At 50.4% G+C, this 15,768-nt stretch overlaps 1 protein-coding gene across 1 annotated transcript; it reads left to right on the forward strand.

Annotated features, from left to right (window-relative positions):
* The first annotated feature begins 515 nt into the window (after positions 1 to 515).
* Positions 516 to 3,881, forward strand: FEV (FEV transcription factor, ETS family member). The gene is made up of 3 exons (XM_069466949.1): positions 516 to 567; positions 1,286 to 1,360; positions 3,289 to 3,881. The coding sequence occupies exons 1-3, from the start codon at positions 516 to 518 to the stop codon at positions 3,879 to 3,881; spliced, it is 720 nt and encodes a 239-aa protein (XP_069323050.1).
* The last annotated feature ends 11,887 nt before the right edge of the window (positions 3,882 to 15,768 follow it).

Raw genomic sequence — 15,768 nt, forward strand, 5'->3', positions numbered from 1 at the left:
GGGTCCGAGGTGGGGCCGGGTATACCCGCCCTGTCACTGTTTGCAGAGAGTCAGGGAGGCGGAAAAGAAACAAGCTCTGGCCCCCATCCGAGCGCGCGGCCCAGGCCCATCCCCCGCGCGTCTCCCCGGCTGCGGGGCGCGGGGGGCTGCTGGGTGCGCTTGGCTGTGGCGCGGCGCGTTGGAGACTTTATTGCGATGGGACGATAAGAGGGGCGGGGGCGGGGTCCCGGAGGCCGAGGCGGCCGCGCTTTAATTAAAACGGAAATTGCGGCCCCTGCCCGCGCCGGGGCCGGAGGGTTCCAAGCAGCCCGGTAGCTGGGAGCGTTGCTCCAGGACCCCCCTTCATCCCCCGCCACACCCGGGCTGCCCCCTCCCGCCAGGCCCTGCCGACCGGGCGCCGTCTTCTCCCTGTCACCCGCGGTCCTCTCGGGCGGGGATCGGTGCCCCGGAGCGCAAAGCCTGACGCGCCCCCCTCCCGGTCCCCCCCAACTCCCACCGCCCAGTCCCCGGCGGCGATGAGACAGAGCGGCGCCTCCCAGCCCCTGCTGATCAACATGTACCTGCCAGGTACCAGGGACCAGCCGGGGGCTGGAGGCACCAGGACCTGGGGCGGGAAGTCTGGCTCGGGGTGCTGGGGTCCAAAGGAAGGGGACGCGGTCCAGAGATTTGGATTGCCGGGAAAACTGATTACAATTTAGGGGGAACTTAAAGGGAGATAGAGAGCTCTTGGTTTCAGAGTGGGGTTTAAGGGATTCGAAGTGAGCAGATTGGGGCCTGGGAGGCCAAGAGCGGGGGCTCAGGGACCTGAAAGAGCCTGGTAGGGGAAGCAGTAGTCTTAGGCGTGGTGGGGGACTCGGTGCTCGAGCCTTGCGGGGAGGCTGTGGTCCGCCTGGCGTCGCCCCTGCGCTCTCGCCGCTCCTCACCTTCGTGCGCCGAGCATTCGCATCCGCTCGGCCCTCCAGGCGCCCTCCTCTTCTCTCCGATGGGCTCCGCACGCTCCGGCTGGGCTGGCGCAATCCCCGCTCGGCTTTATAAGGCTCCAGCCGGCCCCTTCGGAAAGCGGATTTCCTTTTTCCTGGACGCGTTTCCTGACTTGGGCGCTACCGAGGGGCTCCGCGAGGCGCGCGCCGGGGCCAGACTCCGGGAGGAGGAGCCGGGTGGCCCGGGCCCCCAGCCTCGCGCCTGGGGACCCCGGCACCCCCTTCGAGCCTTGGCCCCGGGCCCTTTCGGTCAAATCGATAACTTCCGCCTGGGTCCGCCTGACTGTTTTCTTCTGCTGCCGCAGATCCTGTCGGAGACAGTCTCTTCAAGGAAGGGAAGAGCCCGGGCTGGGGGCCGCTGAGCCCTGCAGTGCAGAAAGGTGAGCAGGCGGTCGCACTGGGCCGGCGGAGGTGAGGGCAGTGGATGGGGTCCGGGGCACAGATCCCAATAAGACGGGCACCACCACCACCCGGGCAGAAAATGGGAGTGATGTGCAGCCCCGGTTCTGGGAAGCGTAGGGTCCTGGCCTGATTGTGGGGAGGCCCTGGGGAGACATTCACTTGGTTTTGGGCTACTGCATCTCCAGAGTCCCAGGGCTGAACTTGCAGTCCAAGGCAGACGGAGAGGATCCCATCCCTTTTTCTGCAGCATGTGGTTTTCCAGGCTTTGGGGCCGAGGCTGAGGTGCTTGGCGTCCTTTCCCTGCGGGCAGTAGGAACGCAAGTACGCACCACCCGGCAAGAGGACCCAGAGAATTACTCCCTAGCCACGCGAGGCTGCCCAACTACTAGACCCAAGACAGTGCCTTCTGCTGCACCCTCCTGCGCTGGCCAACTCTGCCGGCCACGTCTGCGCAACGATTATAGTTTATTCCCAGGTTCACCGCCCCGTGCTCGAGGGTCGCTGAATTACTCTCTTGGAGGCTGGCCCTCCAGGCAATGCCTCCTCACAGCCCCACCAGTGGTTACCCTAGATCTTACCAAGTTACAGTAACCACAAAAGAAAAAAAAAAAAAAAAGCGAGATCAGCAACTGCTTTATCCAGAAGGAAACAAGGAGGCCCAACGGGAACAGGTTTCCCAGCCTATGATGTCACATCCCCATCGGTGCCAGGTGCACATTTATACCCAAATTTTCCCTAGCTTCTGACCCACCTGAAGGGCTGGTGACCTGGAGCCATGCAGCTCCTTGCTGGGCTGGCTTGGAGAGATTGGGATTGTAATTATGGAAGAGGGTAGCTTGCATCTGGGTTCTAAACTAGTGGTTGAAAAAGGGAGTGGGATTCACTAGGCTCGATTTGAGGCAGTAATCAGACAACTTTGAGGAAAACCTGTTTTAATCTGAAAGGGAGTGGGGTACTTGTATCAAGATTTTTCTCTGCCTGTCTGCTTGAGGCTCCAAGACAGGGGAGCGGGAATTCTGGGGACCCCACTCTCTCACCACTCCCATATCGGAGAAAAACCTCCTTGCCGCCTCCAGCAACCCCCAAATCCGGAGGAGTATCAGCCAAGGCCGGGAGGAGGCCGGAGCCAAGCACAACGGCTTCTCCGTCCTATCTCCCCTCCTCGGAGCTGTTCATCAGGCCCCAGGGAATCGTGGCACCTTTGCACACAGGGAATCCCGCCTGTTCCGAAAAAAGAGACCGAACACGAGCAGCGCCAGTGCAGAGCTCTGCGCACCTGAAGGCGGCTAGGATGGGGAGCCTCTGGGAGCCTGCCCCATTTCTCACGTACAGGGTGGCACTGTCCCTACTCCTGTCCGATGTGGTATCGCAAGGAAGTCAGCCTCCATTCCATCTCAGGCGGGGCCGGTCCAACTGTATGCATTTAGGGACCGGGAACTGACTGGGCCTCATCCAGGAGTGGCCGGGTTGTCGTACTGTAGGCCTGCCCCTTCCCATCCGGATCTCTGGGCGTGGTCCAGCGGTTGTGCAGGCTCTCTCCTGAATAAGGGTGCCCCGCCGAGGCGGCAGTAGGGGCTGATACCTGGCCCTTGCTCACCTTGGATAGCCGAATGCCTAGGTGCATCCAGGTGGAGGAGGCTATGCTTCTTCCTCCTCTCCCCCTAGTTCCTACAACACCGTGTGTCAAGCGGCTGCGTCCCCCTCAGTGGAAGCCGAGCTTCCATTGTGCAAAAGCGCGGTAGTGGCTCGGGACGCTCTACTGATCGGTCACTCCCTGGCCGGCCGCTCCAGCTGGACGCACCCTTTCCCTGCCCGACTCCGTTTCACCCCTTCCCGACTCCGTTTCACCCCTTCCCTAGTTCCAGCCTCCCCCTCCTGCCTGTGGCTGACCGCCCCCTCCCCACAGGCAGCGGGCAGATCCAGCTGTGGCAGTTTCTGCTGGAGCTGCTGGCGGACCGCGCGAACGCCGGCTGCATCGCGTGGGAGGGCGGCCACGGCGAGTTCAAGCTCACCGACCCCGACGAGGTGGCGCGGCGCTGGGGCGAGCGCAAGAGCAAACCCAACATGAACTACGACAAGCTGAGCCGCGCACTTCGCTACTACTATGACAAAAACATCATGAGCAAGGTGCACGGCAAGCGCTACGCCTATCGCTTCGACTTCCAAGGCCTGGCGCAGGCCTGCCAGCCGCCGCCTGCACATGCCCACGCCGCGGCGGCCGCCGCCGCCGCTGCAGCGGCTGCCCAGGACGGCGCGCTCTACAAGCTGCCGGCCGGCCTCGCCCCGCTGCCCTTCCCCGGCCTCTCCAAACTCAACCTCATGGCCGCCTCCGCCGGCGTAGCGCCCGCCGGCTTCTCCTACTGGCCTGGCCCGGGCCCCGCCGCCACCGCCGCCGCCGCCACCACCGCTGCGCTCTACCCCAGCCCGGGCTTGCAGCCCCCGCCCGGGCCCTTCGGCGCAGTGGCTGCCGCCTCGCACTTGGGGGGGCATTACCACTAGACGGGGCGGCCGGGAGCCCGCGGCCTCCCGAAGGTCAGAGCCTCACCCAGCCGGGCCACATTCCCAGGAGGGGGCCTGGCGCCTCCCCCAAACTTTACCCCAGATTTTACTCCACCTGCAGCACCCAGCCCCGGGGGAAGGGACCAGAAGCCTCCGCAATCCCCCTCTAACTTTAGATTTGCCCCCACCTCACCCCCTAATCCCTGGAGGAGGGCGATTGTCTCCACCCCTTAACTTTTACCTTCTTCTAGGTCTCCAGATCCCGGAAAGGGGTTCTGGGACCTCCTCTGCCTTTTCTCCCCTCCACTCGCACCTTGGTCTGGCTCGTAAAGCCCCCTTCATTATGACCCCTCTTTGAATTCCAAATCTTTTCTCACTTTTTCTCTCCTCCCCGGAACTGCCCCAACCCCAGCACGTGCAGGCCTCTCACAGTCCTCCTTTCCAGGACCTGAGCGGGTTTGGTAAGGGCCACTGGTCCTCATGACACACGGCCCTCTTCCCCCAGTCCCCGCAGGAGGGTCCAGCGCGTTCTCTTCCCTTCTCGCCCCATTAAAGCTCCGAGCTCCCCGCCCGCCTCAGCTCTGTTCTTTGCTGCACCAGAACCTGTCTTCAGGGGGAATGGAGGGAGAGGCTCAGACCAGGCCGCAGCAGAAACACCTGCCGAGGAAGAGCCTCAGAGAAGCGCTAGGCGGGCTCGGATGCTGCTGGCCGGCAGCCAGGTGCCCTGGCGGGTGGGCGCGGCCTAAGAGGGAGACGCCCTGCTGCACCCCCCTCAGTCGACCCCTGCGCCTCACCCCTCCCTCACCCCCCACCCTACCACACCCCATCCGAACTTTCTTCCCAACATGCTCCCACATCCCACCCTCCCCATCTCACCTGCTCCCACTTCATCCCAACCTCCATCCCACCTGGCTCATCTTCAACCCATCCCAGCCTTCCATCGGCCCCTCCATTTCATCCCCTCCCCACCTTCATCCCCTCCCCACTTCCATCCCCTCGTCACCTTCTGCTCCCCATCTCGCTCTCACTTCCACTTTCTCTCCCACCCACAAACCGCCCCTTGCCCCCAGTATCTGTCGCTCTCTTTTCTGTGGATCTGCCGCCTTGTTTTTAGAAGGGATCTCCCGCCCGCCCCGCTCCTGCGCCGGCAGCTCCCAGCCGGGCCAGTCGGGGGGGACACCCTCCTTCTCACGGGTGCTGCGCGCCCTCTGCTGGTCGGAGGAGGCTAAGCCAAGGCCAGGTTTTGCACCTAAGCCACCGAGGGCTTTGTGCGTCGCGTGGTGGCGACTCAGGTGCCTCACTACCCTGAGGACAGGGGGGCCCAGTCACCTCCAGGTCTCCTTTGGCCTTCAGAGAGGAGGGTGCAAAGGGGAACTCTGGCCCTGCTTCCTAGGTCCGGCCTCGGGAAGTCTGGGAAGTGGGTCGAGTGGATCATTCTCCTGGCTGGGCCCTTTCTCTCACCACCTAAAGGCCCTTGTGAATACTGCGCCCCCCAGGGCCACAGCCCCTCTGTTCTCTTCCCAGCTTTTCCAAACCCCGTTAGCAGGAAAACTGCCTTAAACGCCTTCCCTTAGAGGAAAACAAAGCTAGTGAAGGTGCCTAAAGTGACAGCTGAGACTTCAAGGCCAGCTCCTGTCTCTCCTCCCCAGGGTCAGGCGCTTCTTTCCCTGAGCGGAAGGAAGCAAGGAAGAGATCTCTTTCTGGACCAAGGATCCTCCCAGCAGGTGGGAGAATGCCCTGGGCTCTCACAAGGCAGCAAGGAGAGTTCCCTGTGCCCCGTGGGCAGGAAGGGGAAATGCATGGAAGGCTGGACAATTAGGTGGCCAGAATGCCCCTTCCCAAAGAGTGCTGATGAATTTATCCAGGTCCACCTAGGGAAAGAGTCTTTATTTATTTTCATTTTATTTGTCACTTTATTTTTTCTGGTTTTCCAAATAACATACTCAGTGTAGAACTTTGGAAAACACACACATAAGGCCTCTATTAAATATTGGTTTGATGAGGAGTGCAGATAGGTGCAGAGAAATACCCTGTAGTCCCATTACACAGAGGGCACTATCGATAACTTTGTCATGATCTCCTTTCTTTTCTCTATGCCTTTGAAAACTTAATGATACCCTGCTTTAGCCATCTATTGTAGGGGCATAGCATGTTCCATGTCATTGTGCACCACAGGCCTTGTGAGGTGGGAGTAGGCTTGCATATTCATCAAGTGGATGAGCCAGGGCAGGAGACCAGCCTGGGGAGGGCCTGAGTGATGTGCATGGAGAGGCAGAGAGCCCCTTTACAGCCCTGTTTGCAGGGGGCAGGAAACTGAGAGAGAGAAGAAATGCCCTGGGGAGACAGAGCCAGGATGCACAAAGATCTGGCTTGCTAAGCATTGTACGCTGAGTGTAACATAGTAAAGTTTCTTAGCAAGGAGTGTGAGGCCCTGTTCTCAGATCTTTAAATGAAACAACAGGAGGCCAGAGTATGAGCCTTGGCAAGGGTGGGGCCCAGCAGAGTCTGTGTGTAAATTAGTGATGTCTTAGTCAATGCAACATTAAATGGGAGCCTGTAGCATGAAATGCAGAAAATCCTTGTGATCTGAGGAGGCATTGATGGAGTTATGGCACCTAGGATGAAGGAAGTGACCCACTGCCCAGGAATACTGTGCAGTGTTAGGCAACACTTTCAGGAGAAGACGAAACGGAGGACACACTGTGTAGTGGGCCCAGCAAGCAACAAGGAAGAACGTTGGAAAACCAACAACAATGTGAGATATAGTCTGGAAAATCAACTGGGGGAAGGGAGTTGTCCTCATTTATTCAAAGAGCTGTCCTGAGAGAGAGGACCTAGATGCATGTGACTAAGGGCAGTACTGGGACACGTGGTTGGAGGCTCCAGTAAGACAAGTCACCTTGATCTAATGAAGAGCCTCTGCCATGGGAAATGTCAGGTGAGTTCTCTGTCACCAGAGTGTTCAGCAGACCCTGCATGAGAAGTAGAGAGGGGAGGCAGACCAGGTGACTTCTCTAACCTTGAGACTGTGAGTCAGTAAAGGAGGGATTTCAGTCATTACTGGGCAGCTGGGGGAGATGTTGTTAGATTAAGAGATCTTCTTTTTTTTTTATACTTATTTTTATTTCATCTTATTATGGGGGATACAGAATTTCAGGTTACATACGTTGCCCATGTACCGCCTGTTCCCACAAGTCAAAGCTCCAGGCATGTCCGTTCCCCAGACAGTGAGCGTTGCACCCATCATGTAGGTATATATCCATCCCCTCCCCACCCCCCTCTCCGAGTCAGCACCTTCAAGTGTGACCATTCCCCAAACGGTGTGCAATGCACTCATTAAGTAGGCATACACCCATCCCCTCCCCCCACCCATAAGAGATCTTCTGACGTATGAAATCACATCCTGAAAGCTCCCCCTGCCCCTTTTTTCTTTCTTGTACACATAACCAGTTTGGGAAGCTAAGATAATAGGCTGGGAACCAGAAAAGCTGAGTTCCAGTTGCAGCTTGGCAATGACTTGCTATGTGACCTTCAGGAATCACATCTCTTTTCTGGGATTCCATTCTCATCCCATTAAAATAATGAGGCTGAACCAGGGATTTGCAAACTCTGCTCTGTGGAACCTTAGGGGTCACCTAGGTTCTCTCTGTTCCAAAAAAAGAAGAGCTGGGAAAACATCTGTCCAAGATGATTGATAAGGTCAAATCCAGCCTCAGAATCCTATAGATGGATGTCCTCTTCTCCAGGCTGTCTTAGCCCTAGGAGCTGTCTGGCCTCTGTGATGTCTCCAAGCCCTGGGTTACTGTGATTCTTGGATTCTTGGGCTCCACCCAAGCCCAGAAAAAAACATACTCTTAGCACACTCAGCTTCCTGATGATCCAGTCCTGTTCTCATTGCCCTTTAACCCCGTGGTCATTGGCCCTCTAAGGTATTAATTCCACCATTGCTTCTCTCTCCCAATCCAGGGTCCAGCCCCTCTTGCATTCCATGAAGTTCTGAGCCTTTTCCCTAACCCCTCACTCAAGTCACTGGTGAAAACGTGGCTCGCTCCCTTTCCCCTCACCATGTGCTTGCACTACAGAGTTTACAAAATGCTTTCGCTTCCATTGTTTTATTGATCCTCTCCAAGGCCAGGGAGGAAGACAGGCAGGCATTGCTTTATCTGCTTGGAGGATAAATAAACCAAGGCTCAAGATATTAAATAACTTGGCTGAAATCTCAGGGCTTGTTCTAGGACCTGTGTCTTCTGGTTCCTCTGCCAGGCCTTTTCCCACTGCTCTGAGTAACTTCTCTACAGCCTCAAGTGGCCCTTGATCACTTTGTTTTTAGGATCACTCTCATGCAGGATTACACAGACCCATGTCTCTCCTCTGGTAATGGGTCATCTGTGTGACTAAGCTCCACCTGCCATCACTTGCACGTGGACATGAGGACATCCATGTCCACACTGTCTGAGACCTGCACAGTCACAGAGCAATGACGCTACCTAGGGTCCCAAGGTGCACAGAGCACTCTCATATGCCAGCTCACATGCCCATAGACAGGCATTGCAATGGGCTGCTGTGATGTACTTTTTCCAGAGCCTTCTGCTCTTCTGGCCTTCACCTTTCCTTCAATGTGTATTCAGAATGCACCAAAATGCATTTAACTTGTTCCTCAAGCTATTTATAAACCATTTCAAGTGGATCTGCTGATAATAAAAATATGCTTTACCATTCATTGAACCTGACTCAGTGCCAGGTTGTGCCCTATGCTAATGCTTTACAGGTGGTGTTTCCTTTGACCTGGCCATGACCTTGCCAACTGGGGATGGTTACCTCTACTTTAACACGAGGAAACTGAGGCTTGGAGAAGTGAAGAGTCTGTCCCAGCCTGACTCCCATCCTACCAGACCCCCTCTTCCTGGGCTTTCCTGGATAGCTTCTTCCTCCTGTAAACCTGACTCACTGCTTCCCCATTGCAGGTGTTCACTGCCTACAATTGGTTATAAAGAACAAATTGACAGCTTTTGAGTGTCTTTTGTTGGGCCCCCATCTGATAAGGAAGCACCTTTGCTCCTGACAAGGAACAGAGACTGTTTTGTTGCCCCAATGCCTTTTGCACCCTTCACTTTCCCAGCTGTGGTTCTGCAAACTTGGAGTAGATCCCTGTACTCTGGGATCGGGGTGGCAAACCCCTGTATCTTGACTTGGGTGGCATTTCATACTTTGGTTTGGTCAGCAGGATTTCCCTGTGCCTCCCCTTTGCCCTGAGATGGCACATCTCATGTCTAGAGGCAAGTGGCTCAATGTCCCATTGACCAAGAATTTTTCTATGTCTGAGAATTCTCTCTCATTGGATCTTGTTTGCTGTTTCCTTTTTGTCTAGCATAACCTTCTTTGTAAACAGAAGGCAAATAGCTTGATAGTTAAGAGCAGGGGCTCTGGGCTGGACTTCCTGGGTTTAAGTGCTGGCTTTGTCACTTACAAGCTGTGTGACCTCAAGCAAGTTACTTCTTTTTGCCTCAATTACCTCATGTGTAAAATGGATATGATAATAATGGAACCTACCTCATAGCATTGCTATCAAAATTAAATTATTATATAAGTACCTTGGTACATATATCAATGCATTCTATTAAACAAACAAACATGACCCAAAACAAAGCAAGCACCTGCCTCTTCCTCGCCCCCACCCCAATCCCAATCAGACGCCCTCCACGTGCCCTGGGAAAGAACTTGAGTGGCAACGCTTACTTTTCCATGCCAGTCTAGACTTGGTCCTGGGCCCACGTGGTGAACTTCACCACGAAGCAGCTTCTTGACTGATTATGGATCTACAACCACCATCACATGGATTGACCTCCTATGCCTAGGACATCCGCCATTTCTTTATGGAGTGACAAGAGAATGTATTGAACTTACAATTATAAGATCTCAGCTAGGCGCTAGCCATGTCACTTTGGGAATATGTCTATACGATTCTGAGATTTAGTTTTCTCATATGTTGATAATAAAATGTTGATAATAGTAATGCTTACTTCCCATGGTTATTGTATGGACTACTATATGAAATTTGGAGATGAGAAGTTTTCCTGTTACAGCAACTAACATTACCTTAACTAATACCCAAATGACATTTGTTGTTATTTTTATTTTTATTTTATTTTTTAGAGACAAGGTCTTTCTCTGTCACCTAAGCTGGAGTACAGTGGCGTGATCTTAGCTCACTGCAGCCTCTAACTCCTGGGCTCAAGAAATCCTCCCACCTCAGCCTCTAGAGTAGCACACCTGGCTCCAAATTGAATCTGATCTTTACAACAGTCCTCAGAAGTAGAAATTATTATTTTTCCCATTTTAGAGATGAGAAAACTGAGCCACAGAGGGGTTAAGCACCTTCTCTAAAGTCAAACAGCGAGAAAGAGCAGTGTAGGATTTGAACTCAGTCTGATTTCAGAGGCACTAAGTTCTTGTAACTGCTAAGGATGGGAAAGAAATTAATATGCTAAAGCCTCCTAGAAGTAATAATAATAAGGGCTAATACTTACTGGACATTTATATGCCAGGCTCTATTCAAATAGCCTTATGTTCATTTACTCCTTACAACCTTCTGGAGTTGGTTCTAGTATTATTCTCATTTTATAGATGAGGAAAACTGAGCACAAAATGTTAAATAACTTGCTTGGGATCACAGAGCTAGCATGTGGTAGAGATGCAATTCACACCCTGTTAGCCCAATTTGCACTATCTTCCTGCCCACTATTTCTTTGTTCTCACTTATGGAGGAATGAGCAGAATCTGCTATTCTGAGAGGCCCAACAAGTGGTGGGACTATATGCCCAAACTCTAGCCCACGCCCAGGACACCCTCTCAATTCCAGTGTTTACCATGTGTTCCAGATGATAACACAGTGAGAAATGCATTTCAGAAGTCTCATGGCCAACTGTGACCCTTGCACTTACATCAAATGGTATGGTGGAGTAGAAGGAACCCAGGTGGATGTGGCTTCAAACCCAACCTCAGTCTGTTCCCTGTGAGACTGAGAAGGCTGCTTACTCTCTCCAGGCCTCAGTGATCTCATTGTAAAATGAAGATTATACCTACTGTTTTGGTTTGCTGCAAGGACAGAACATGTGCCTAAAGTGTCCAGCACAGAGGGCTGCTTCATAACTGTCATCCCCCTCAGCGCTGAGTACCCAGAAACAAAGACCTTCCTTGCAAGCTCATACCATTTCCCATCAGTCTGATCCTCCCATTCTACACCCCAGCTCTTCCTCCCTGAGTCAGAGAAGCTCCTTTCTTGACTTTCTGTCCTTTTTGAGGTTGGAGGAAGAGGAAGTAGATAAAGGAGGCTGGAAGGCCAGGTCCTGAAGATTAGGTTCCTTTTTCTGGAAGAGGAGGCCAAGTTGCTTAGCAACACAGCAGAAGCTTGTCAGGGAGGCTCTGGCCAGCGCTGTCCATTTTGTTGTGCAGGGTGGAGAGATCTGGGGCAATACTAGGTGGGGTAACGAATGGGGAAAGTGGGGAAGGATCCTGCCATCATCTTCCCAACCCCCTAACCTTTCCCCTTGTTTTTCTACCTTTAACACACAGTTCTAGGGTCTGTCTTGCATATACATCTGTGCAACAGCCACCTCCATGATGCACACCTGAGGACCCCAATTGGGACCACTTTGTATTTATTCTATGCTTTACAGCTTATAGATCACATCCACAGACAGAATTTCACCTGATACTTGCAACAGCCTCTTTAACAGTGGCAAAGTTGTTATTCCTACATAACAGATGAGGGAAACAAAGTCACAAGATTCTACAGTGAGAAAATAGCAGAGCCCAGATTTGCTGTGAATCTCAGGACATGTCCACTACACCTTGTAGCATGAATGTTAGTACAGGCATTAGCATACACATGTGTGTGTGCTATTCTTAGGGATTAGTGTCCAAGATGTCCCAAGATGCATCTGTCCTCACCCATGATCACAAAGTAGGTGAGTTGTAGGGGCAGCGCTCAGCTGTTCTTCCTTCCCTGTTGGCTCTAACCCATGGAGGGATCCCTGGAGTGGAGTCCGAGGAAGAACTCAGGAATGCTGCTGTGCTAGGCCAGGCTGGCATAAGCACCTACACACTGGCAGCTGAAGCAAGTCCTCTGACTGGTATTCCAGAGAGAGGCACGTGCGTCCCACTGGGACCAAGGCTTGACAGCAAAGAATAAACACAGTCACCCAGGCCACGGGATAGCTCATGGGTGGTCTGGTCCTCAGGGCTCCCACTGCCTCAGGACCAGCAGAGCAGGTCAGAGCATCCCAGGGCCCCATTCCAGACTCTCCCTGTCCCTTAATCCCTTGTCAATATTTATTAATAGTGCTGACTACCATAGCCATAGTTGTTTACCCTAACAACAGTAATATTGTCCTTCCTATCATAGGCATTTGATAGATACAATAAATCTGACATATTTATTTCCATCTGATAGATGAGATAACTGAAATTCAGTGAAGTTAAATAACTGTCTTAGATCAGCAGCTAGTACATGGTAGAGGAGAGACTCAAACCTCTGAATCATAGTCTTTTTTTCTGTACATCGTATCACACAGTCTTTAATTTTTTAATTTTTTTTTTTTTTTTTTTTTTTTTTGAGACAGAGTCTCACTCTGTTGCCCAGGCTAGAGTGAGTGCCGTGGCGTCAGCCTAGCTCACAGCAACCTCAAACTCCTGAGCTCAAGGGATCCTCCTGTCTCAGCCTCCCGAGTAGCTGGGACTACAGGCATGCACCACCACGCCCGGTTAATTTTTTCTATATATATTTTTAGCTGTCCATATAATTTCTTTCTATTTTTAGTAGAGATGGGGTCTCGCTCTTGCTCAGGCTGGTCTCGAACTCCTGAGCTCAAACGATCCGCCCACCTCGGCCTCCCAGAGTGCTAGGATTACAGGCGTGAGCCACCGCGCCCGGCCACACAGTCTTTAAATATCAAGTGAGGAGAAAGAATCCCATGGAGGGCATTCAGTCACCCCCTCCTATGTCCCCAGATTGCATACACCCAGGACCATGTAGTCCACCATGGCTAAGTTGGTGCTCCACACAGGACAGGAAATTTTAATAATTATTTTAGTTAAAGTTTTATCAACTTCCTGAAAATTGAGATGACTTACTATACAGCAATGTACATCAAACAGAATATTCAAATGAAAAAGCAGTTGGTGAAACATGAGAATCTTTCCCATAAAAGTTAGGGACAAGGCAAGGATGTCTTTTTTATCCCTTTTAACCTTGTCATCACTGCTACCACTAAATATTGCATTGGAGATCCTAGTCAATGCAATAAGACAAGAAAAGATAAATGCTATGTGTACATACTGGAAAGGAAGATATTAAAATGGTCTTATTTGCAGACAATATGACTGTTTGCCTAAGAAATCCAAGACAGCCAACTGGAAAACAATTAGAACTGATGAAAGTCCAGTAAGGTAAAATATCAACACACAAAAAAATCTACAGTTTTCCAACAACCCTGTAAAAAGAAGGAAAAGAATTGGGGATAACAGGTTTACAACAGCAATGAAAATATGCTCCCATATCAACCAAATGAAAACATGAGAAACATCTAAGTGAAGAAAACTATAAATCTTCACTAAGGAACATAAAAGAACACCTGAATAAATGGAGAGACTGAGCATGTTCCTAAGTGGAATGATTCAATCTTGCCAAATTATCAAATCTCTCCAAATTGATTTATAAAAGTGGTGTAGTCTCAAACCAAGTCCCAAAGGAATTTTATGAAACTTGACAGGCTTGGTTCTCAAGTTTTTCTGGCCTATGTTTAAGAACAGACAAGATAATTTTAGCAAAAAGACAATAAACATACCGAAAGACTAGTTACTAAAGGTGTGGTTTGCCACAGTAATAGTTAAGTAGACGAATCGAACAGAATACAACCTTGGAACAGATTCACATATATGTGGGAATTTCATAAATAGTAAGATGGCATTCTCTGGGGGCAAAGCAAGACTGTTCAAAGGTTGGCACAGCTTGCTATTCATTTGGGGAAAATAGTTGTATCTCTACTTCTCACCACATACAAAATTAAATTCCAAAATAGATTAAAGAATGAAATAAAGATACTATAAAAGTACCAAAGTAAAATTCAAAAAAGTTTTAATATGCAAATTAAAAACCAACCAAAAAACTCAGCATAGGCCAGGAGCAGTGGTTCACGCCTGTAATCCCAGCACTTTGGGAGGTGAGAGGGGAGGATCACTTGAGGCCAGGAGTTCAAGATCTTGCTATGGGCAACATAGCAAGACCCCCATTTCTACAAAAATAAGAAAAATAGTTGGGCATGGTGGTGTATGCTACTTGGGAGGCTGAGGAAGGAAGATCGCTTGAGAGTTCAAGGTTGCAGTGAGTTGTGATCACGCCACTGCACTCTAGCCTGGGTGACTGTGCAAGACCATGTCTCTATTAAAATGAAAAAAACAAACAAAACAAACCAGCATAAATCAAGAACAACTGAAAAGAGGAGAGAAATATAGAACATCTGGGAAGAGTTAATTACCACAGTTGTGTTCTAAAGACATATATTTAGTTGTACACTTATTGGCAACCAAACACAAACATGGAAACTGTTACATTTTTAGTTCATTTATTTATTGCCCAAAGGTGATAAATGGAAAAAGACCTCACACATGAATGCTTATCATAACATTATTTGTTATATTAAAAAATCAGATATCACCTGAATGAATGTCAGTTCTCATTAACTGAGAGCCTACTGCATGCCAGGCACTGTTCTCGTGGTTTAAAGGATATGAACAAGTTAATGTAAAGAGAAAAATTCCTCTTATCTTTGTTATTTGAATAAGGGATGGAGTGTCTTCTATGGCACTTATGAAAAAAATAGAGAAGTGTTCTTTAAATGGTCTTGGATGGATCCTTGTAAGAGTGTGTTCATATGTGTGTCCATGCTCTGTGTGTGCGTATGCACCATATATGTGCTGTGTGTGTAGACACACATGCTTGCTGGGCTAGATAGGTGCCTAACCCCTTTATCCAGCAAGGGACATTGGTAAACCCTGAGGATGTGAAAACAGATTGAGAGGTAGGGAGAAAAGGGACTTTGGGGATGTGTGAGAGAGAAGGCGGACAGGGCTGTACACATGTGTTTCACCTTTGTCAGATACTACCCAGCCTCACTTTTCCCCTCTTCCCCCCTCCTTCTCTTTTCCTTCCTTACCCCCTCCCCCCTTCCCTTCCTCTCTTTCTCCGTTTCTTCCTCCTTCCTTCTCTCTCTCTCTCTCTGTTATCTTTCTTTTCTTTCTTTACAATTTTTCTTCTTTTTAGGTAATAGTAGTATATTTTCAGATGGGGACAAATTCTATGAAGAAGATAAATCAGGGGTATGTGATGGAGGGTGACAGTGGGACAGGCTGAGATTAATTTGGGAGATGACAGGAAGGAGGTGGCTACTATCAAGATCTGAATGCAAAGAAGGGGACAGCTGTTTAAAGATCTCTCACCCTCTCTCTCCATCTCACAGAAACGGGAAATTATAATGTTTTTAACCAGTTATTTTCACTTTGTTATGGTCTTTTTTTATGTCAATAAATATATGTTGTTGTATAATTTTTAATGATCCACAATATTGCAATGAATGTCAATTTATCACAATTTACTTAATCTCCTGAGGTTTATTTAGGTTGTATCCAATTTTTTAATTATGATGAACAATGTTATAATAAGCATTCATGTATCAGGTCGTTTCCCTCTTATCTCCGTAGGGCAAGTTTCTAGAAATGTAGTAGCTGGATCAGAGAGTACGCTGCCTTTCACATTTCCCCCCAAAGACTGAACTGTCATGTTCATTTCCCCATGCTTTTCCCATGGTTGGAATTTTCCATTTTTATAATA

The sequence above is a fragment of the Eulemur rufifrons genome, chromosome 1, assembly GCF_041146395.1.
Source record: "Eulemur rufifrons isolate Redbay chromosome 1, OSU_ERuf_1, whole genome shotgun sequence".
Taxonomy (NCBI): domain Eukaryota; kingdom Metazoa; phylum Chordata; class Mammalia; order Primates; family Lemuridae; genus Eulemur; species Eulemur rufifrons.

What these genes read in the sequence shown, in the direction of transcription:
- FEV (XM_069466949.1), top strand. Translation starts at nt 516, where the DNA reads ATGAGACAGAGCGGCGCCTCCCAGCCCCTGCTGATCAACATGTACCTG. An exon ending in GATCAACATGTACCTGCCAG is followed by an intron (nt 568 to 1,285) that starts GTACCAGGGACC and finishes CTGCTGCCGCAG; the next exon opens with ATCCTGTCGGAGACAGTCTC. An exon ending in GAGCCCTGCAGTGCAGAAAG is followed by an intron (nt 1,361 to 3,288) that starts GTGAGCAGGCGG and finishes CCCTCCCCACAG; the next exon opens with GCAGCGGGCAGATCCAGCTG.